The sequence below is a fragment of the Peromyscus maniculatus genome, chromosome X (genome assembly GCF_049852395.1).
Source record: "Peromyscus maniculatus bairdii isolate BWxNUB_F1_BW_parent chromosome X, HU_Pman_BW_mat_3.1, whole genome shotgun sequence".
NCBI classification, from domain to species: Eukaryota; Metazoa; Chordata; class Mammalia; order Rodentia; family Cricetidae; genus Peromyscus; species Peromyscus maniculatus.
In genome coordinates this window covers 57,373,401-57,397,584 of record NC_134875.1, presented here as the reverse complement: position 1 = coordinate 57,397,584, position 24,184 = coordinate 57,373,401, and the positions used below count along the sequence as shown (strand labels likewise).

At 42.3% G+C, this 24,184-nt stretch overlaps 1 protein-coding gene across 3 annotated transcripts; it reads right to left on the bottom strand.

The window, feature by feature from the left end:
- Positions 1–18,862: 18,862 nt before the first annotated feature.
- On the bottom strand, positions 18,863–23,926 carry Armcx2 (armadillo repeat containing X-linked 2). 3 transcript variants are annotated; one of them, XM_015989759.3, is made up of 5 exons: positions 23,796–23,926; positions 23,124–23,381; positions 22,489–22,593; positions 22,130–22,201; positions 18,863–21,832 (listed from the first exon to the last, which is right to left on the bottom strand). In XM_015989759.3, exon 5 carries the CDS (start codon positions 21,699–21,701, stop codon positions 19,287–19,289), a length of 2,415 nt encoding a protein of 804 aa, XP_015845245.1. In that variant the 5' UTR covers positions 21,702–21,832; positions 22,130–22,201; positions 22,489–22,593; positions 23,124–23,381; positions 23,796–23,926; the 3' UTR covers positions 18,863–19,286. The 3 variants fall into 3 exon arrangements, with proteins under 3 accessions (XP_015845245.1, XP_042125273.1, XP_015845243.1); XM_042269339.2 differs by having other exon boundaries at positions 22,489–22,552; positions 23,796–23,915; XM_015989757.3 differs by having other exon boundaries at positions 22,489–22,647; positions 23,796–23,910.
- Positions 23,927–24,184: the final 258 nt, after the last annotated feature.

Sequence of the window (24,184 nt, the reverse complement as noted above, 5' to 3'; positions counted from 1 at the left end):
AGACATGGATCATCTTCCTCCTGAATCTTTGCCTATTTGAATATTTCTTATTATACCTTGACTTCTGAAGAGTACCTTGATTAGACATATTACTTGGGGGTTACTGCCATTCCATTGTGAGATTTGTTTTGCTTCCAGATGATCAGTAATTGCCTGATTGTTCCTTCATATGTATCTTTTATAATATTACTATTGAACTTATTAATTTAGTAATGACAATTGTAAATATTTAAACTTCTTATATTAATCTTTTTTAAAATTAATTAATTTATTTTATGTGCATGGGTGTTTTGCCTGCATGTATGTTTGTCTGAGCATGTTGGATCCTCTGGAACTGGAGTTACAGACAGTTGTGAGCTGCCATGTGGTTGCTGGGAATTGAACTCAGGACCTCTGGAAGAGCAGCCAATGCTCTTAACCACTGAGCTATCTCTCCAGCCCCCTTTTATATTAATTTCATCTAGAACATTGTGTGCTCTTCACTCCAGCCTCATGATTATATTTAGAGCTGGTGAAATTTAGTTACTTCAGTATCTTTTACTTAATGTAAGAATTCATCAATTCATTATACCATTTTGATCAGTTCTCCAAGTATTATATAAAAATAGTTCTTAATAATTTTCATTCTTAATTTTTCACTTGATCAACTTGGTTGTGTACTCATTTCTCAATAATGACATTTCCCTGTCATTTAATCTAGAAGGTAAAATCATGGTTTTCAGTCCAGAAATTAATTTTTGTCTAATTTCTTTCTTTTGCTTGTTACTACTATTTTTTACCTAAAAATAATATCTGACTCGTCTAATCATCTTGTTTCATGGAAATATGATATAAATTTCATAATGTGTAGATATTGAATATGAGTAGCCTCTTAATACAAGGAACTGGATGATAACCTGAACTTGGAGTTGATTGAGAACAATTCTGTGCTTCTCAGTGTATTTTTCACTGTATGAACATTTGACTTCATGCACTATTTTCTTAGACATACCCAGAGATGGTTAGGTGGCAGATTAAAGATTTTCAGAAAGTATTTTTAGACTGTTACCCATCAATTATCTGTTCTCTCAATCCCAACCCCTTCCAAGCCTCTGCATTCTGCATTAGCACAGTGCTCCAGCAGTCAGTATTAGAGGATCATTATGCTAGTTGTTTCTAAGAAGAATTCAGTGAACTCAGGAGAAATCAGGGAACAAATGTGGAAGCTGGGGATAGATTGTGGCTTGACCAATAGATAATACCATTCTATCAGCTTATTCTGTTTATATCCCTAAAAATAACCTCAGAATAGTTAGAAGAAAAGAATACACAGTTAATTAGTAAGGGAGGGTGACATATACAATAAACTATTAAACAGTCACATAGTTTCTGACTGATATCCTGAAAAGAGTTGCTGGGGGATGTCTTTCTGTACATTGTGAATATATGTTGTTCCCATTGGTTAATAAATAAGCTGCTTTGTTCTATGGCAAGGCAGCTTAGAGGCAGGCAGTAAATCCAAGGAGAGAGACAGGAAAAGAGAAAGGTGGAATCCAGAGAGGACAGCCGCCGCCAAAGGAGCGGCAAGATGCCAGCAGACAGGTAATGCCATGACCACATGGCAACTTATAGATTAATAGAAATGGGTTACATTAGAAGAGCTAGCGAGCAAGAAGTCTGCCATAGGCCATACAGTTTGTAATTAATATAAGCCTCTGAATGATTATTTTATAAGTGACCAAGGGACTGTGGGGCTGGGCAGGACCGGAGAATACTTACAGCTACAAAGAGTGCTATTTTCATCTTTTCTTGATTTATTTATTTGAAAAATAGATACTTGATATTTAATATTTAATATTGTATATCATTATATATAATATTTTCATGTAGATATGCATGACAAGATACTGTATTTTCTATGTAAATGTCCGTTCCTGTTTTCCCATCCCACTATATTTCTTACTTTTCCATTGCCTACCTTCTTTGCATTAGAGGAGGTATTTATAGAGGAACATTAAAATTTCTAAATTCATAAAAATGTCATTACAGGTATACTCTGCCATACCACAATGTGTCTAGCTACGGTTCTTTTGCTTTATCCTGCTCAAAACTAAGATGCTCAATAGGAAGATTTATGTCTTGCTTTAGCTGTTGAAAACTGTATGCCACAGTTTCTTCAAAGATTCAATTTTCCTTAACGGAATTCTTTCAGGTGTATTTTTCCAGTTTCCTTTCTTTCTGCCATGCACTCTAACCTCCCTTTTCTATTTCGTGCCACTTTATCTTTGAGTGCTCCACTTGGGGTGATTTCTCCATCTATTTCAATTATTTCCCCGCTCCTGAGTTTGCCCCCGTCATCTCTTTCACTACTTCCGTATGAATTGCTGCTCTAGAGCTAGGAGGCTGGGGCTGGGGTTGAGCAGCATGCAAGGAGATCTAGATTCAGTCTCCACTCCACAAAAGTGACTGAGAGATGGCTGCTTTACATTGTTTCAGCAGCTAACAGGATCTTACTACTTTTTTTTCCCAGTATGGTATAAACATGAAACTGACAGAGACAGTCACAAGCAATACAGATGGCATATGTATCTGAGGGTAATAAGGATGAAATGAGCACGGTGGATTATGTCATCATGAAACAATTACTTATTTGTGTTTGTGTGTGCACGCGCATGTGTGTTTGCAAGTGCATGCACATGGGCACACACACACACACACACACACACACACACACACACACACACACACACACGTGCACCATGGTATATGTGTGGAGGTTAGAGGACAACTTGCAGGAGCCATTTCTCTTCTTCAACCTTGTGGGTTCCAGTGATCCAACTCAGGCCATCAGGCTAGGCAGTAGGTGGCTTTAGCTCCACCTTGTCATTTTTTTAAAATGAAGATATCCTCATTGCTTTTGTTTCTGGTTGTAAAAAATGATGGCAATCCGACATTTATTTTTAAGGCAACAATAGAACCTGAAAATATGGAGAAGTAAGCACAAATCTTATGTTTATTCCCAGATTCTATAATGAACACCATTCTGACACCAAGTCTTGTCTGCCACTCTCTTCTTACATTTTGGTGGATTGACATAAGTTTACAGAGGTTATAAATGATAATCCTAAACATGGACATTGAAGCCAGAGAGAGGAACCTACGAATCAGAATAGCACTGAGAAATGGAGTTTAAAATCATTGTTCACTCTGGAAAAGTAAGCATTAAGATCAGGATCCCAGATCATGCCCTTTCATAACACTGAATAATTCCCTCCACAAAGGTCTTGTACATTGTAAGAGAGCATGCTGGTTCTCCCATGTTTCCTGCTTTCTCTTGGGAACCCAGGTTCAAGGTCCCTTAGATTGGATGAGATTATGAGACTGAGTTCTTGTCAATGGATAGATGCTGTATTTCAGAGATTCACTTACAAAACTTCCCCATGCCTATCTGTGTTGCTGACTGCTTTTACAACCCACCTGCTGGTTTCTAGTGTTGAATAATTTATTAGTGTTCATCTACTTTAATTTACTTGTTCATATCCCTAAAAACAGAATCTAGTCTGCTTCCAATTCCCTGTTATCTCAAACTCTGTACTGTATGTCTTCATGCATATCTCCCTATGGATCTATATGAGAGGTGCTCTAGAATAGATACATAAAGAGAAATGTGACTTTGGGGCCACAGAGTATATGTATAATTAATTTAAGTACTGCAAGATTGCTCTTTGCAATAGCAGTTCTACTTTAAACGCTAATCAGTTGTTTTCTTCTATCTACATTCTCAGGAATAATTAATATATCTCAGCTTTCTAATTTTGATGGCAAAATAAATATAAATTAATTGTATTTTAGTTATTGATCATCTGAATCCTAATGAGTTTGAACATCTCTTCATCTATTTCTAAGAATTTTGGTTTTCTTTCCCCCAAGTATACATTTATACATTTTTATCAGTTTAGGGCAGCATGTTTCCTTTTTCTGGGAGTATTTTACATATGTCACTTATTAATCCTTTGTTAATGTTATTGCAAATATATTTCCCCATCTGTCATCTGTTACCTTTGTTCATAGTGTTAACTATTAAATGGAAATTCTTTTTATGTAATCAAATTTATTAGTCTTTTGTCTTTTTTGTATATATTTCTCATTTGTGTTTTAGTGTGTGTGTGTGTGTGTGTGTGTGTGTGTGTGTGTGTGTGTGTGTGTTTGATTTTTCGAGACAGGGTTTCTCTGTGTAGCTTTGCGCCTTTCCTGGAACTCACTTGGTAGCCCAGGCTGGCCTCGAACTCACAGAGATCCGCCTGCTTCTGCCTCCCGAGTACTGGGATTAAAGGCGTGCCCCACCACCACCCGGCTTGTGTGTGTGTATTTTACTGGGCATCAAACCCAGTACTTTGTGCACACTAAGAAGGCGCTCAACCACTGAGCTGTATTGTCAACCCTACTGCTATTTCCAAGGTTTGGTTTAAGGAATTGTTATCTATTTCTAAGACATAAATAGATATTCCTATATTATTTTTAATTCATTCATTAATTTGTATGTGGTGTGTGTGTGTGTGTGTGTGTGTGTGTGTGTGTGTGTGTGTACAGGTGTATATAAGCATGCATGTGGAAGCCATAGACAACTTTAGTTGTCAAACCTTTTGGTGCTGTCCACTTTGATATTTGAGACATGGTATCTCACTGATCTGGACCTCAGGCTAGGCTGGCTGGCCACTGAGTTCCAGAGATCCTCCTGTCTCCACAGCCCCAGTACTGGGTTACAAGCAGGGACAACCCCCACCCAGATTTTTAAATGTGGGTTCTGGGGGATCAAAATCAGACTGTCACGTCTGCTCAGCAAGCACTTTACCAACTGTGCCATCTCTTCAGCCCATGTGTTATTTTCTATTACTCTCATATTTTTAGCTTTCATATTTGGATTGCTCATCCTCTAGAGTTCAAATTTATGTATTTGGTACTAGGGAGAGGTGAATAGTGAGTCAGTATTGCCAACACTATATAATAAATAGTCCATTTATTTCCCATTGATTTGTGGTGCCAATTTCACAGTTTATTGCTTCTCGATTTCAGTCTTCCTATAAGCCTTTCCATTTATCTATATATCTTTTCTATACTACCTTTATTACTCTGGCAAGGAAGGGACATATGGTGTTTACCAAATGATCTGTGTACTAATATTCTCCATTTGCTTTGTATGTAGATTATTGAGCAAAACATTGTAAGTAAAAGTGTGGATGACTTCTGGGCTGTAGTAGTTAAGTTTTTGTTTGACAGACCATATACTGAGTTAGGAGAGCTATGATACTGAAGAAGCTTGGGTACCTATTCTAGATACCTCATATCGTATAAAAAATAAAATGATTTCTCTTTAAATATTATTTTTACTGAATAGCATCATCTTATATTGTCATTTTCTTTTTTAAAAACCTGGTTTAAATTAGTAGTTTTATTTACATCTTTAACACTAGCAGGTATTCAAAGCAGGCTGATGTCCATGGGCATAGTTAAAAAATGTTTATTTTTTTAATATTAAATATTGCTTTTTTAACACATATAACAGATTTACATAATATTGAACTCATAGGCAATGGAAATAATATAATTGATTTTTAAATTTCAATCACCAGGTGCTTCAATTTGATTCTTTAAATATTTTTAACATAGACTTAAAATAGCACAAGAAACTTAACAATTTTACAGTCTCCTCAAATTCTTATCACCATAAAAAGGCAATACAAATTAAAGATCAATGTCTGCACAGAGCAATTTTTACAAATATTTTTTAAAGAACAGATCAACATTATCACAAGATTTTGCACACCAAAGAGACTGAAATTCAAAAGAAAACACTTGTATAGATATTGATGGAGGGGACACAAATCTAGGCAAAAGAGACCAGGTAACAAAAGATACAGTTACTTTATGTCTGACCTGAATGTAAAAAGTCAGAACTTATTAGTAGCAACTAGCAAATAGCATCTTTTTATAAAAGAGGCATCAATACTTAACAGTGTAGATGAAAGTTTCTGTCCCATCAGCAACTCCTAAATACCCAGCAGCGGCTTCTCAAATAATTGACTTGGAAGCTTAATATAAATTATAAATGCTCAGCCAGTAGCTCAGCCTTATTGCTAACTAGCTTTTACACTTACATTAACCTATAATTCTTATCTATGTTTAGCCATGTGGCTTGGTACCTTTTCTCAGTGCAACATTCTCATCTTGCTTCCTCTGTGTCTGCCTGGCATCTGCCTAGCATCTGCCCCAATTCTGCCCTTCTTCATCTCTGTCCTTGGTTTGATTGTGCCTCCTAACCTTACCTTGCTTTGCCATTGGCCAAAACTGCTTTATGATCAACCAATGAGAGCAGCACACATTCACAGCATACAGAAGGACATCCCACAGCATTTCTCCTTTTTTTTCCTAATTAAAATGCTGTGGAATAATCATTTTCTACACTATGAATATGTATTACTCTCATTGGTTAAAAAAAAAAGCTGACAGGCCAGTAGCTAGGCAGGAAGTTAGGCAGGAAAGCCAAACTGAGAATGATGGGAAGGAGAAGGGTGAAGTCAGGAGTCAACAGCGAGATCCAGAGGAATCAAGATAAGACTGTTATACTGAGAAAAGGTACCAAGCCACATGGTTAAACATAGATAAGAATTATGGGTTAATTTAAGTGTACAAGCTAGTTAGCAATAAGCCTGAGCTACTGGCCAAGCATTTATAATTAATATAAGTCTCTGTGGTAATTGGGAAGTGGCTGCCAGGTATTTGGGAGTTGTGGCGGAACAGAAACTTCCACCTACATAACAGTTTTTTTTTTCAACTTTAGGCATAGGGCTGAGATATGTAGCTCAGACTGGTCTCAAATTTGCAATTTATCAGCTTCATCTCTCCCAGTCCTGGGATTACAGGAATGTGCCACCTGGGAGGGCAAAGAATGTCAGATTCCTGAGTGCTGGAGTTACTAGCAGTTATGAGGAGCCCAACATGGGTGCTGGGAATCTTGGGGCCTCTGCAAGTCACTAAGCCCTCTTAATTATTGAGCCTTCTCTCCAGTCTCTCTTTGGGTATAGTTTAAATGTAACAAAGATGTAAACTTTCTTAACAAGTAACTTCTTGGTAAACATGTAGGCTCCACAATGGAGCTGAAGTCATGATATTCAGCTCTAAAAGCACCTGATTCTTTGCTCCTTCTCTGAGACCAGACCACCCAGAGAAGAAATTCAGAGCTGCCATAGTAGACCCCTAAGTCCAACTCTATAACCTCAAACTGGAGATAGCAACTGAATCTAAGAGGGTTGGAAATGAACAGTTTACATCTCACACATTGTTTTTACATTTTTTTTGAGTTCAGGAAATTGGAGTTGGATACTACACAGAGGCCAGCCTAGTAGTCATGTCTGTTCATTGGTCTCTCCTGAAGAGTTCTGAACACTTCATACATAAACTGACTGGTACCACGTATTGTCTTTCTTTTCCCCAAGTGTTAAGTAAGTGCCATTTCTGAGGGAATCATGAAGGTAGTGTTTACAGAAGATGTGGGTTCAGCTTGGAGAGATGCCTCAGTGGGTAAAAGTGCTTGCTGTACAAGCATAGCAATCTGAGTTCAGATCCCCAGAACTCAAGTATCCTTGTTTGCTTTTCTGTTTCTATGACCAAAAACAACTTGGAGAGGAAAGGCCTTATTTTTGTTTACAGGTTATAGTTCATCACTGAGATAAACCAAGGCAGGAACTCAAAGCAGGAACCTGGAAGCAGGAACTGAAGTAGAGACTAGGAGGTAGTACTGCTTTCCTGGTTTGCTTCCCCTGGCTTATTTAGCTATCTTTTCTATAGAGTTCAGGTCCACCTGCCCAGGGATGGCTCTGTCCACACTGGGCTGGGGCCTCCTACATAAATTTGCAACCAAGAAAACGCCTCCATAGATATATTGGCAGTTGAGTCCTCAGTTGAGATTCCCTCTTTCCATGTATGTCTGTGCTTGTGGCAAGCTGACAAAAACCAACCAGCACACTACATAAAGCAATATATTATAGTGTGTGTCTGTAATTTCAGCAACCTTCTAGTAGTGTGCAAAACAGAGACAGGAGAATCATTAGTGGAAATGAATGGGCCATCTAGCCTGGCACATGCTGCTGCAAACAGGCCACCTTGTCTCAATACAGAAGGTGGAGACTGACAACTGAGTTTGTCCTCCCATTTACACACTTCTATGGCATGCACATGCATGCCCTCACACCCACACTTGCACACACACATGCACACACACACACACGCACACACACACACACACACACACACACACACACACACATACACACACACACACACACACGATTTTTTAAAAGGTGGGTACACTGTGTAGAAACAGATGCCACTTCTGAACAAACTTAGAGCATCTGACAGCTGAGAGCACTGAGGGGCCTGAGTCCTGTAACTCCTTCCCCGTGCTTTGGAGGGTGTGGGTGGTTACATACACATCCCTAGACAGTTTCTCATCATTTCCACTCACCACAAAGCTTCCAGGGTGGTGTTGGTACAGCCTCCTCAAATTCCTCCTTGTTTTCTTCTTTCTTCAACAATCACAACAGAGTCATATCGAGAACCACAGGCACTAAGGATTCACAGATGATGCCCACAATTTCATGTCCAGTAAGTTCCTAGAATTCCATGGGATTTTCTTTTGAGGAAATAGGGGTCGAAGCTCTGTCTTGAGCTCATTTCTGGACTTGTCTTACCATATTTCCTTTTAAGCTTTCTTTTACTCATTGACTTCAAACTACTGAAAAAAATGAGAGATCTTTCTTAAGGTTTGCAGGAAAATGGAACATTTTCTTTTTAAAAAGATTTAATTATTTATTTTTTTCAAGTGTATGAGTGTTTTGCCTCCATTTATGTATATGTACCACATGCATGCTTGGTGTCCACAAAGGCCAGAAGAGGACATTGGCTCCCCTGTAATTGGAGTTACAGATGGTTGTGACCTGTCATGTGGGTGCTGCAACTAAACCCAGATTCTTTACGAGAGCAGCAAATGCTCTTAACTACTGAGTCAACTGTCTAGCCTACCCCCTCCTCGTTAAAAAAATTATATTTTGGAATGTTTTTAACCTCTCATGCACATTGACTCATTTTTTTTGTTTGTTTTTTGAAACAGGGTTTCTCAGTGTAGTTTTGGCGCCTGTCCTGGATCTTGCTCTGTAGACCAGGCTGGCCTTGACCTCACAGAGATCCGCCTGCCTGTGCCTCCCAAGTGCTGGGATTAAAGGCGTGCGCCACCATTGCCAGGCGCACACTGACTCTTTATCCTCCAGCTCACAAAGAATTTGGAGCCATTTGATTTCCTGTATCGTCAAGTCCTGGAGCTGGTTTTGTCTGTTAGGCTCTACTGTCCACACATTAGATCTGTAAGTCACTTTCACTAGCAATGGAGGAGACCACCATCATCTTTTCCTTTATTCAGTTGTTAATATTTACAAATTTTGGTTATGCTCCCTTTTATAACCCACAGAATAATTTAACGGCATACTCTAAAAAACCAGAGCACAAGCATTTGGTTTTGCTGGTGTAGTAGTTTGTTGGGGACTGTGTAGCCATATAGCTCAGGCTAGCTTTGAACTGGTAATGCTTCTGCTGCAGTTTCCAGAGTGCCACTATGTCTGGCTCAGGTTTTTATTTTGTTTTGTTTTGAGACAGAATCCCATGCAGTCCATGTTAGCCTCGAATTTTGAATTCTCCTGCTTCAGTCTTCCAAGTGCTGAGATTATAGGCCTACTCCACTAGGCTCAGCTTGGCTCATGGGATTAAAAAATGTTATTTCGTTGTTTTGTTTTCTATCTGAACTGCATTTTTGTCCAATAAGCTAATATTTATGACAAATATTCTTTGAATTGTTGATAATTGACATATACCCACGTTTATGTCCAGTTATTGTAAATGTACTGTTTACTTAAAAAGGGGATATTTTACTTTTATTGCATTCTATTTCTTTTTTAAATTTAAACTTTCATTTTATTTATTCTTTGTCTTTCACATCATGCAGATAGATCCCATTTATCTCCCCATTCATTCATATCTGCCCTCTGCCCTTGCAACCCCCCAAATAAAATAAAATAAAATTTAAGAGAAAAAAGAAAGGAGAGAGAGAGAGAGAGAGAGAGAGAGAGAGAGAGAGAGAGAGAGAGAAGAAAGAAAGGAAGGAAGGAAGGGAGGAAGAAAGAAAGAAAGAAAGAAAGAAAGAAAGAAAGAAAGAAAGAAAGAAAGAAGGAAAGAAAGAAAGAAAGAAAGAGACATCATCATGGAAGCTGTAGTGTGACACAGTGAATCACACAGTATACCCTCTAGTCCATATACCTTAACGTGCAAGTGTTCATTGCGAAGATTCATTGATCTGGTTCAAGGCCTCTCATCTGTGCTACACTATTGATGCTGGATCCTCACCGGGGCTCCTGTTGGATATCCTGCTGTTGCCCTGTCTGGTGGAGATGCTGTAGCTTTGGGTCTGCAGGACTAGCCCTTTCACTGCTCCAACAGATCATTGATGGGGTGGATGTTGGGGTGGGCCAACTCATAGCCCTGGTTCTGGGCTTAGGTAGTTGCAGGGTTAGTCAGCCTGACAGCTCTGCCCCATCCTCACCACCAGGGTGAGCTCTCTGGCATTGCCCCAGCTAGGTTCTCCTGCTTTCATGTCCTCAGAGTTAGCTCTCCCACACCTATACCTTCAGGTCCAGCTCTAGTGTGTTGCCCAGATGAGGTGCAGGGGCCATTTTCCCAAGTGCTGCAGCTGGTGAAGGGCAGAGACAGCTCTCCTCTGCTCTTATGACCTCCAGGCAGCGGTGGGGGAGTGGGGTGGGAGATAAGGCATTTCTCCCCCGTCCACACTGTAAGGGCAGAGAAGGGTGGGACCAGATCTCCCAAGCCGGTTCTTGGGCTGGTTCACCCACACCCCCATCAGTAGGGTCGCTTCTATGGTGCTGCCCAGTTGGATTCTGTGTCTATCTTATTAAATCAGTTTGTTGATTGCAGTGTTCAGTATTCTGTATCTTTGCTGTGTATTTTCTTCTCTATGTTTAAATGTTGACTCTGCCTCCCAAGTGCTGGGAATACAGGCATGTACCACCATACTGGGAAACATTTTTGTTCACATATTTTGAGATGATTTGATTGGATACACATTTAGATTTTTCTAGTAACATTTAAAGACTTTTATTTTGAAATTCTTATGTATTTACAGGAACTGGCAAAAACACAGGAATCTCTTTCCCTTTGCACATAGTTTTTCTCGTTGTTTAAGTTGCCCAGAACTATAGTATAATATTAAAATTAGGAAACTGACATTAGCACAAAATAGGTATATAAGTATGTCATTTTGCCATACCTCTGCAGTCAGGATGGAGGTCTGCTCCACCACTCCACAGATCTTCATGCTGTCCCTTTGTCGCTGGGCATATTTTCACTCCACCTCCCTCGAGCCCTGGCAACCATTCTCCAGTCTCCATCTCTCTCTACTTTGAAAATTTAAGAATATTTTTTGAGGTAGGTCTCACTATTTTCTCTGACTGTCCTGGATCTCGATCTGTAGACCAGGCTGGCCTTGAACTCACTGAGATCCACCTGCCTCTGCCTCCCAAGTGCTGGAATCAAAGACATGTGCCATCATGCTAGGCCAAGAATATTTTAAAGGTGGAAACACAGCATGTGACTTTAATTTTTTATGGGGCTAGAGAGATGCCTCAGAGGTTAAGAGCATTGCTGCTATTTCAGAGGATCTAGATTTAATTCCCAGAACCCACACCACAACTGTCTGTAACTCCAGTTCCAGGGGATCTGATGTCCTCTTTTGGCCTACCTGAGTAGTAAGCATTCATACAGTGTATAGACATACATGTGGACAAAACACTCATACACATACAAAAATTAAAAAAATATTTTAAATTACATATATTTTTGTGGTCTGTATGTGTGCATGCATGAGTGAGTGTATGTATGTGTGTGTGTGTACATGTGTGTGTGTGTGTGTGTGTGTCTGTCTGTCTGTCTGTCTGTCTGTCTTCTGTGTATGGGTACATGTGCACTCATACCAGAGTGCTCATGTGAAGGTTAGAGATCCCCTTCTGGGAGTTGGTTATCTCCTTTCAGCATGTGGGTCTTGGGGATTGAACTCAGGTCCTTTGGCTTAATGGCAAGCTCTTTTACCCATTGAGATGTCTAACCCGCCCAATATATACCTTTTTGATATGTTCCTCAGTACAATGCCCTAGAGATCCATCCAAGTTGTTTGTACTAACAGTACATTTTCATTGACAAGTAGTATTCCATGGTGTCAAGGTAAAGCAGTTTGTTTGAGCATTCACCCCTTCTATTATAATAAAGTTTCATCTCTTAAAGTCTTTTTAAAGGTGTTTTTAACTCTGCTGATTTTTACCTAGTGCTTGCATACTTTAACCTTTTGTGTCTTTTAGTTCCAAAGTTTCTCTTTGCTTACTCATCAGCATGCAGCTGGATTTTCAAATTTGGATGGCATGTTTTAAAATTGTGGATGCAGTCTATTTTCACTCACTGTGGTTGCTAATACATTTGAATTGTGTGCTTTGTTCTGCTGTTTCAAAAGTTTCATTTTTATCTCTCATTTTCTTTTGGATTAAACATGCTTTTCTCCTGAGTGAATTTTATTTCTTTGCTATTTTAGACATGCATTTTCTCCCCCCCCCACCCCCCCTCTCTCTCTCTGTGTTTGTCTGTCTGTCTAGATGTACTTCATCAGTACCTTAATTTTTGAGAAAAACTCTCTTACTGAATCTTTGTTGCTCATCAATTTGGCTAGACTGACTGGTCAATAAACTCTAGAGATCTTCCTGCCTCTACTTCCCCAGTGCTGAGGTTCTCTGCCTTTTATGTGAGAGTCCAAACTCAAGTCCCCATGCTCATGCAGCACACACTTCTCCTGGCCTGATACATTCCATGTCTGTTATTTTAGTGGTTGATCTTGAAACTTTACCCTTCAACTTTGTTCAACATATTATTTATAATAATAGTTGTGAGTCTCTGGTACTTGAGCTGGCTTTTTGAAACCTGTTCCCCATGCTGGGTTGCCCTGCTCAGCCTTGATGCACGCGGAGGAGCTTGGTCCTGCCTCAACTTGATATGCCATGCTTTGTTGACTCCCATGGGAGGGCGGCCCCTTTCTGAATGGAGACAGAGTGCATGGGGTGGGGGTGGGGGACAGCAGGACAGGAGGGAGGGGAAACTGGTTGGTAAGTAAAATACATGAAAAACTTTAATAAAAAATAATAGTTGTGATTCTCAATGACTAACTTGTACTGATTTTATATTAAAAATAAAGCTCATTAAAATTCTATAATTGTCTTGGTTCTTCTTTTAGATTTTATTTTATTTTTAACTCTGTGTGTATGTGTCTGTCTCCATGAGGTGCCCACTGAGGCCAGAAGAGAGTATCAAGAGCCCTGGAGTGAGTTATAAATGATGTCCAATGTGGGTGCTGGGAACCAAGCTCTGGCCCTTCACTGCTGAGAAATTTCTCTAGGCACCTTCTTCTTTTTTCTTATATTGCTATCTTAACCTCAGACCTAATGTATTTTAAAATTTCAAAATTTGAGTCTTATATGAGACAATTTTCTATTTTCCTCCTCATCAGGAAACAGTGGGAACTATTTTTTTTAATTTTATTTATTTTATTTTACAATACCATTCAGTTCTACATATCAGCCACGAGTTCCCCTATTGTCCCCCCGCCCAGCAGCCCACCCCCCATTCCCACCTCCTCCAGGGCAAATCCTCCCCCTAGGAATGCGATCAACCTGGTAGACTCAGTCCAGGCAGGTCCGGTCCCCTCCCCCCAGACTGAGCCAAGTGTCCCTGCATAAGCCCCAGGTTTCAAACAGCCAGCTCATGAACTGAGCACAGGACTTGGTCCCATTGCCTAGTTGCCTCCCAAACTGATCAAGCCAATCAACTGTCTCACCTATTCAGAGGGCCTGATCCAGCTGGGGGCCCCCTCAGCCTTTGGTTCATAGTTCATGTGTTTCCATTCATTTGGCTATTTTTTTCAATAATTGAGTAAAACCGAAATTTATTATAAGCCACAGTCATCCTAGAGACCTCCATGCTATATATATAGCCTCCATGGTTCTATGGGTTGTGGTCTGATTGTTCTTTATTTTATATCTAGAATCCACTTATGAGTGAGTACATACCATGACTGTCTTTCTGGGTTTGGGTTACCTCACTCAGGATGATTTTTTCTAGTTCCATCCATTTGCCTGCAAATTTCATGCTTTCATTGTTTTTCTCTGCTGAGTAGTACTCCATTGTGTATATGTACCACATTTTTTTCATCCATTCTTCCGTTGACGGGCATCTAGGTTTTTTCCAGGTTCTGGCTATTACAAATAGTGCTGCTATGAACATAGCTGAGCATGTATCTTTATGGTATGAATCAGCATTCCTTGGGTATATGCCCAGGGAACTAATTTTTTTAAAAGCCCAAAGAGGCTCAAGATTTCCTAGATCACTTATTTCAGTTACAGTATTCTTAGTTCAACCAAAGAGATCAGGCAAGGTGGTAAATTCAACTTGTATTACATTTAAGTAATGAATAAGTTTAATTTAGAAACCTATTCCCTCAGAGGTCTTCTGACAGTTTGAAGTGGAAAGGGATTCTTATATTAAGCTTCCTTAATTTCTTTATCTTTTATGTTGAATCCCCCTTCAGGCCTACTCACTGTTTTCACTAGGAAAGTTCTCAGTGTTCTTAGAAAAAACTGATCCCATCCAATTCGTAAGGAAGGTTTCAGTGGTCATGTTTCAGGAACAATAAAATAACACACAGCTGATGCCCAGTTTCTAGTGCCTATTGTTATTATTGCACTAAGTTAAATACTTTAAAGAACGACTGTTTTAAGCTCCAGATCTCTACTTTATGCTGTTGATTTTCACATGGGATGTGATTTAAGACACTCAAATCTAGACTTTGAGAATAAAATGTCTATTATAGGATTATTTTGCTCATTCATAAGCCAGGATACATACATTTTGTACAGAATAGGTTTCATTTAAGGGGATAGAAGTTTCCAGTGTCAATCAGAGCAAAGGAAGATGCCAGTGATTACCTCGGCAACTGGGATTAAGCTAACGGCTTCTGGTGTACCCCTCTGCAGTGTATGAGCTCAAATACAAACTGTAAGTCATGCAGAAAAGACATGACTATGTCAGGACTGACATCTTTTCAGACTCTCCTTATTAAGGATGAGTCTATCTTCATCACAGCAATGCTATTACTTATTGAATGTCATGGGCACAATACCATTAAAACTGGGTAAGAGCAATTCTAGGCTCCAAAGCCTTCGTTTAGCTTTTCCCTAGAAGGATGGAAATGGGGGAAAGGCCACTACTTTTGCTATGATTACTAATGTCCCCAGAACAATTTTCAAGTACTGTAAACAATCAAGCTTACAGATGAGCATTCTGCTTCTCCAAAATTTTGCTCTTCCTAAAAGTTAAGGTTTTATTGTTGGGGACAAGTCCTGTGAAATGATTTCCTCAAAGGGTTTTCAGATATCTTTCAAGAAAATGTCTGCCAAATTCATGTGTGCAAAGCTATAGATTAACAGAAAGTCGTCCTTAAGTAAAAATGATGTTCCATGACCAATAGCTACTTCAACTTAAATAAATCAGTGGTTCTCAACCTTCCTAGTACTGCGACCCTTTAATACAGTTCCTCGTGTTGTGGTGACTCCTAACCATAGAATTATTTTTGTTGCTACTTCATAACTGCAATTTTGTTACTGTTATGAATCATAATGTAAATATCTGACATGCAGGATATTTGATATGAGACCCCTGTGAAAGGGTCATTCAACCCAAAGGGGTTGAGACCCACAGGTTGAGAACCGCCAACTTAAATAATTGTATGAATATTTTTCTTCAAGAAACCATTGACTTAAGACAGCAGTACGCTGTTTTGAGTGTACCTCCTATTTGGTCACACAGAATATTTGAAGGACATGCACTCAAGCATTGAAGTTTAGCATATGGGTGATTTCATAATCAATAAGGATTTTATCAAAACATTTAAAAATAAAACTGATTCTAAGAATTTGAGTATGCCACTGTAAAGAAATGCAATTATTATTAGTGTAGTTTGTCTTCACTGTCTTGATCCTGCTATGACACTGGTAATCTGGTACCAAATGTCAGTCCTGTGAAAACAGTAAATGACACATTAGGATTGTTTTGAGAGTGGTTTTGACCATACGTTTTCAGGAACCTGCAATAGTCTGTGGTCTACACATTGAGAACTACTGATGTGTGATAGGATCTCAGTTTATGTAAGGAATACATAGAAATCTACAGACTGAAAGAATCTGAAAGAATTTTTCACTGATTTCAATTGGGTGAACCTTAATGATGTATCATAAACTCTTAAAAAAATCCTGTCTTTCAATGTGAGTATAGATTCCTTCTCTGCCTTTTGGCTATGATCAAGTATAATGTTTATATAGAAGTATATTAGCTTTAAAATTTTTAGCTGAATTGAGAAATACTGATTATATTGTTGTGCACAAAATCATGTTCTGATACACATACATATTACGAGATGGTTAAATGAAGTTATTTTATAAAAATATATCACATCTACTTTTTGTCATTAGAACACATAAAATCTGTCACAGCAATTATCAGGTATGTAACATGGTGATATTATCTCGAGACGTCATGATGTGTAATAGATCTCCCCCATCCTCTCTCTGTGTGTGTTACAGGTGATTGAGCCAAAGCTCCATAAATTGTTTTGTTGGAATGTCAGCAAAACAGGCTGGGTATAGAAAATATTTTAGGGTCTTTCTATTTTCTTTCTTCATTGATTCAATGGGTTAGATAGAGAAGAAAGAATGTATACTTAGAAACTAAGAAGTAGGAGTGAGGGTACAAGAAAAACCTCACCCCAGCTCCTTTTCCTTAGGAGGGCTGAGCTGACCTCTAGCTTTGAGAAACCTACCAGGGGTCAGCACCAAAGGCCATTCTATTGCTCTGATTTTTTCCCATCTTAAATGAGAATTCATTTGGTCACTATGTGGTCCTCACAGTTGCTTAAGAGAGCCCTTCCAGGCTAAGGTCGAGGGAAAGAGAGCTTCGGGGAGCGGGAGATCCCAGCTGGACCAAGAACAGAGAGGGAGAACAAGGAATAGGAGACCATGGTAAATGAAGACCACATGAGAAAAGGAAGAAACAAAGTGCTTGAGAGGCCCACAGAAATCCACAAAGATACCCCCACAATAGACTGCTGGCAATGGCCGAGAGACAGCCGGAACTGACCTACTCTGGTGATGGGATGGCCAAACACCCTAATTGTCGTGCTAGAAACCCCATCCAATGACTGAGGGAATTGGATGCAGAGATCCACAGCTAGGCCCCGGGTGGAGCTTCGGGAGTCTAATTAGCGAGAAAGAGGAGGGTTTATATGAGCGAGAATTGTTGAAACCAAGGTGGGATAAAGCACATGGACAAATAGCCAAACGAATGGAAACACATGAACTATGAACCAATGGCTGAGGAGCCCCCAACTGGATCAGGCCCTCTGAATAGGTGAGACAGTTGATTGGCTTGATCTGTTTGGGAGGCATCCAGGCAGTGGTACTGGGTCCTGTGCTCAGTGCATGAGTTGGCTGTTTGAAACCTGGGGCTTATGCAGGGATGCTTGGCTTAGTCTGGGAGGAAGGGACTGGACCTGCCTGGACTGAGTCTACCAGGTTGATCTCAGTCCTCGGGGGAGTCTTTGCCCTGGAGGAAATGGGATTGGGGGGTGGGTTGGGGGGGAGGGGAGGGGGGGAGGGGGGAGAACAAGGGAATCCATGGTTGATATATAGAATTAAATTATATTGTAAAATAAAATAATAAAAAAGAGAGCCCTTCCCTGTCAGAACTTGTCAGGTTGCAGATCTTGTGTGTATGTGTGTGTGTGTGTGTGTGTGTGTGTGTGTGTGTGTGTGTGTGCTTGTGTGCACATGTGCCTTATTACCACCCCACTTCACCATTTATCACTTCAGGCTAGGTTTATTAAAACATTCAATTACTCTCATTTTATCTCTACCCCTTACCCACGCCAGCTTCAATCCATCTTGCATATTGCCACCAGTTTATTTTCATTTTTACGTGTGTGTTCATATGTGTGTACGTATGTGTAGAGACCAGAGGGCAATCTCAGGTGCAATTCTCAGGAATTCCATTACTGCTTTGGGACAGGGTCTCTCACTGACCTGGAGCTCATCAATTAGTTTAGCCTGGCTGGCCGCTGAGCCCCAGGGGCCCTCTTGTCTCTTCACCCCCAGGGCCAAGGTTACAAGTGGGCATTATCACACACAGCATTTTTAAGTGGCTTCTGGGAACCAAACTCAAATCCTCACACTTGTGAGGCAAGGGCTTTACCAACTGAGCTATCTCCCAGCTCTGATTTTCCTTTTATATATGTATATTTTAAAAATGTTCTGTTACTCCCTGAATGACAGGATATTTTGGTACCCAAGCTGAGGGTTTAAGACCTTAAAAACAAACGAACAAAAATAACAATCTTCACTCTAAGTTCTCATTTTTATCAGTCCTCTTTCATGGAAATTACCTTCCTCCCTATCATAGGAACAGAATTCTCGCCCCTATGCCTTTCTTTATACAATTTCTCCTTCCCAGGCCATCTTCTATGCTGTCCTTGAGGATCAGCTTAAGTGCATCCTTCATTAAAGTTCTGCTCCACCCTCCCAGATAGCAAGTATCTGACACTGAGCAGGTGCCCAGGTACTATCAGCAGTCTATCACGGTCCTTACCTCTGCAGTTAGACTTTTAATTCAAGCACGAGAACAATTTCTTGCCATTTGCAACACACAACTTTATTGATGATACACATATGAAGTCTTTGGTGACAAAATTCAAGTCAAAACAAGTAGGAGCAGAGTAGGACATTCACGGACAGGTTCATTATCAATTCACATAGAGGACCCAGTAAAAATATTCCACCCAAGCAACACAATTCAAATCACAAATGTGTCTTCAGTACTACAGGACTACAGAACTACAAGACTACAGGACTATTTGGTATTCAGGAAATGGATCAGCTTAAAGCTGGTGACTGTCACAGACAACATCACTCTGAATGACACATTTTTCTAAACTGGCAGCTGAAAAGACCCCTTTACTATTCACACAAGGAGAAAAGCAATAACATCGCATTTTTAATGCTTCCAGATTGGAAAACTGAGAAATCACAGATCTTGAGGACACAGAGCAATCAGAATTTGTTTACCAGTTTGATAACTTTCACTTTCACCAAGAGGTCATGGTGATTGGCCAAGGCTCGGATTTTCTTAACACACACCCCAGATGTAGTACATAAGTAAAACAGGGAACCCTTGTTGAATTCTCTGTAGTTGAACACTTCTGCTCTGAGGTTGTCAAAGATAATCTCAAATAGAGTAAGAGCATTAATAAGAATTTCTGATTCCACATAAGAATTATAAAGGGAACTAAATGATGATGGCACTTGGGTACCAAGAAGTTTTTTGAGCATGTCTGGATTTTCAGCAAAATTTGAAAGTATTTTCAAAATTTCAACCTTAATTTTTCCACCCCCTTGAGATAACAAGCGGAAAAAGTTTGCAATGGAATTGACAAGCAGGTGCTGATAGTCATTAGTAATAGTCATGTTTGTTAAAAATTTTAGCCCAACTACCTGTACTGCTGAGTTCAGGTTAGAAGCCATGATATCATCCATCACTTTGTTCATGTATACCTGCAGTCGGCCCTGGTTTTCATAATTTTCACTCAGGTTATTCATGGCCATTAAGGCTTTTTCCTTAATGTGGGGGTCAGTTTTGTTGATCATGTTAGCAATAATCGGGAGGCCTCCCAACTTTCGAATTGTTTCTTGATTACATGAATAATTGGCATTGTTGCTCAGGGTGAGCAGGGCTACCTGCTGGATAAAGGGGTCATCTGATTTCTGAAGCAAGGCTAGGACTTTCCTGAGATCTCGGACACCCAGAATCTCATCGATTTCATATGGAAAGGGGCGCTTATGCATGGGAATGGTTCTCTTGCCCTTCCCTCTGTGCTGAACCTCAGGTTCAGAGTCTGAATCTGACTCTGTATCAGTCCACCCAGATTCCCCCTCCTCAGATTCAGGAATCTCTGCTAGGAAAGCCTGTCCCCCATTAGCAGAAGCTGCAGCGGCCGCTGCAGCTCCATCACCAGGGCGAAAGCCCATCCCCAACTCATCCACTTCAACCTTGTTTTTCCTGTTTTTGCCCTTGCCTCCATTCCGGTTCCTGTTTCCACCCTTGCCTCCACCCTTGGGCACAGCGCCAGTGGCTGATCCAGCCTTAGGTATAGCGCCAGTGTGAGCTCCAGGGCTTGCTTTTTTGCCAGTGGCTGCTGTCTTAGAGGACCCTGAAGTCCCAGGAGTCTCTGCGGCCCCAGAAAGCATTGGCAGAGAGGCTTCAGCCACCGTGGCAGGTGTTGCTATTCTAGGAGTCTCTGTGGCATTGGTAGGTGCTGCCACCCTAGGGACCTGCATGGCTCCTGTGGTTGTTGCCCTCTGGGTAGATGCTGGTGCCCTAGCAAATGCTGCCGCATTGGGAGTTGTTGCCCCCCTGGGAGGCACTGTTGTCCCAGAAGGGGCTCCTGTCCTGGGAGGCACTGCTGCCCCAGAAAACTGGACTGCCCTGGGAGGCACTACTACCCCAGGAGATTGGGCTGCCCCAGGATGCACTGTTGCCCCAGGAGACTGGACTGCTCTGGGAGGCGCTGATGCCACAGAAGACTGGACTGCCCTGGAAAGCACTGCTGCTGGTCCAAGAGACGGGGGTGGAAGGGGAGGCACCACTGTCCCAGGAGACTGGCTTACCCTGGCGGCGGCAGCCGCTGCTGCTGCTGCCCCAGGAAAGTGGGTTGCCACAGGAATATAGACTGCCCCAGGAGGCGCTACTACTGCCCAGGAAGGTGCTGCTGGCATAAGAGATTGGACTGCCATGGTTGGTGCTGCTGGCCCAGGAGACTGGGCTACCGCATGAGGCGCTACAGCCCACGGAAGTGCTGCTGGCATCGGAGGTGCTATTGATGGGGAAGGTATTGCTGGCCCAGGAGCCTGGGCTGCCCCAGGAAGCATTGCTGGACCAGGGAGTAGTGCTGCTCCAGAAGCCTGTGTGGTGCTGGCAGCTCCTGCCACTTTGGGAGCCACTACTATTTCTGGGGCCCCTGAAGCTGCGGGGACCTCTGCCACCTTGGGTGGGGATGTAACTGCACAGGCAGCTGAAGTCACGACTACTTTAGTAGGCTCAGTCCCAGTCCCATTTGCCGCCTGGACCTTACTTTCGGCCCCATTCTGAACCTTAGGGCTGGGTGCAGCTGGCACCATTTCTTCAGCTGCAGCTTTGGCAAGAGTGGATGTCTCTTCTTGGGCCTTATTCATTGCCTCAACACTCACCAGGGCTGGGGTATTGAATCCTGGCCCAAGGTCAATTGTGAATCCAGCTCTTAGCCCAGCTCTAGCTCTGGCTCCAGTACCCACCGAAGCCCGGTTCTTGGGCTTGGCTGGTCTCTTCTTCTTCTGGTCTCTTCCTCTAGTATATTTGTAGACACAGTACCAGGCACTAGCCCCGATCACTATTCCAGCAGCTACGCAGCCAGCATCCCGAGCACGGCTCATGATACACTTGGAACAATTCTCTGATCCAGGTTGTGTTACCGGCTTGCCTAAGTGGAATGTATGTACCAGTCAAAGCGAGGCTCTCAAGCTCAGGTTTGAAAGTTCTTCTGAGGCTGCAAGCTGAGCTGGACCTAGGAGCAAATGTCAGAAATGAGAGGCACAGGGTTTGGGCTCACTTTGTGTCTATCCTTAGAGGAGAGTTTGGGGACACAGGTGTGGAAGCCTACCTACATTTGCTGATGTAAAGATCAGCTCCAGGTCTTATCTACAACTCGAGTCCACCTTCCCAGTGCGAGTCCCTATCATTTATTTGTCCCTAAATGGGGAGGGGGTAATATGGACATCTGGCAGAGAGTGGGAGATCTGAGAGTCACCTATAGTACCTCCACCCCCATTCAAATGTCCTCAGATAGTTGTCATGTACATACCAACTTCCCGGGATCAGGAGCAGTTCCCACCGTGCGCGATCTCACAGCTGCAGAGTCTGCAGGTAAATGGATCTGTGGGTAGATGACAGGTGGTTTTGAGCCTTTGGTAGAGAGATAGTTGTTTCTGCCCTGATTTGCATTCTGGTGGGCCAAAAAAAAAATCTCTCAGGACTCTTCCTTTTCTCTCCCAACTATTAATTTAAAGAGACAGAAACCACATGCCCCTTTTTTTGCACCAAAAAGGACAGGCCAGGACAAAGGTGTCCTAAAGAAAGAAAAGATGCAGGCGGAGGTGTTCTGCTTCTATGTTCTGGCCTCTGCCATAACCACACCAGGGAGTCATCACCCCAAATACTGACCTGCAAGAATTCAGAGGTCTTTCCCCTTCCTTTAATTCAGTCAGAGCTTCATGCGGAGGACAGGCTGAAGGGCAGAAATATAGACTGCGGGTGCAGGCTAAGAACCTGGTGGACATATCATCATCCAGAACAAGAGCCCTAGTGTTAGCCTTTTTCTATCTGCACACCACAATGGCAAAAAAAAAAAAAAAATTCCACCTTTCAATTCCTTTCATTCTTCCTGCCTCTTTCATCCCACCTCCCTAGGCCCCCAGCACTGCCCCCCAACCCCCGTTTGCGCAGGCTCCCCAGGCACTCAACGCCCCCTTCTAATTCGCCCCACCCCTGGCCGCCATTTTTCTGAGACACAGCGCCACACCCCTTCTGCTGCATCGAGGCGGAGGGGGCAAGGCGTGAGTGCTGGCTAAGACGCAGCCTGGGGGATTCCTGCCAGATAGTCTCCTGTTCCTCGCTTATACTCAGCGGTTCTCCATCCCCCATCTTTCTGGCCTAGCACTAGCTTGCAGAACAAGGGCCACTAGGCCTGCCTCCTCAGTTTTAGGGTCGCGATTTTCCGTGATTTCCCTGCTCTGGGCTCCGCCTCCCACCCCCCACCCCAAATCCCCAGATAACCGCCATCTCTTTAGCCCGCATACCCGAATTCCTTTTTCAGGCCTGAAAAGACCAGGATGAAGGGCTCCGTGGGCCGCAGGTGTCTGGAAAGCAGCCTGGCAGTTAGCATGGCGGTTTAATACCAGATTCTGTCACGATCCCCCAGCCTGTGAAGCCCATGCAGCGCCAAATCCGCCATCTCTCCCACAGAAGCTGGCACACCCATTTCCTAGCACCCTAGAAGGACAGGGGGGTGGTGGGGGAGGGGAGGGGGAGGGGGGAGGGTTGGGGCAGCAAGGTGTCTGAAAAGGGAGGATGGGAGTGAAAAATACCGATTGCTTCCACATTTCAAGCCCCCCCCCCCCAGCCACCCGATCGCAACCTCCTTGCTGGGCTTGAATGTGCTGCCACGTTTATTTCTCTTGCCTGCTCCTCTCAAAACCACACGGTAAGTAGGGGGCTGAGCCCGAGTGGCAAAAACAAAACCGCAAAACATCTGGGAGAGAAGTAAGCGGTTTCTCCCATACATCGGATAGTCCTTTCATTCCATTCCTCCCCTCTCGCCCGCTGCCCACCAAAATCCGCTGCACCGGAGATCCCAGGGTCTGGAAAACCCGGGCGGCAGAGGATGCAGAAATGCCTGAGGCCTTGACTTTCAGCATCCCTGAGCTATTTGTAACCCCCCGGGTCCTGAGGATGTTCATTCTCACACCCACCTGTCCAGTTCTGAGGGGATTTTCTTGTTCTTGCCTGGCAGTGTGCAGCTTAACAGCGTTGGTACCCGGAGGAAGATGGCAGGGATGGCCGTCAAGGCTTTAAGTACCTTTGCCCACGTCAGCTCTTGGTCACGTGAGGCTTCATTGCCAGTCAGCTTGGGTCCCGGAATTCCACTCCCACCAAGAGCGGGACCCCCTCCTTTATCCCCACTCCTGCCTCATCCTACCACATCAGGTCCTGTCAATCATTCGTTGCCTTTGTAACTCAGACCAAAAGGAGCCCCTTTCTCCCTGTATGAATTTGCTTTCTCTAGTTACTGGAGAGGAGCTGCAGCTTCTGGGAGAACTGTTGACATTGTTCACTTTTTTCCCTTGGGGAATTATCTCAT

Bases quoted from the DNA above. Each gene is read 5' to 3' on its own strand.
- Armcx2 (XM_015989759.3), bottom strand. From the start codon at position 21,701: ATGAGCCGTGCTCGGGATGCTGGCTGCGTAGCTGCTGGAATAGTGATC.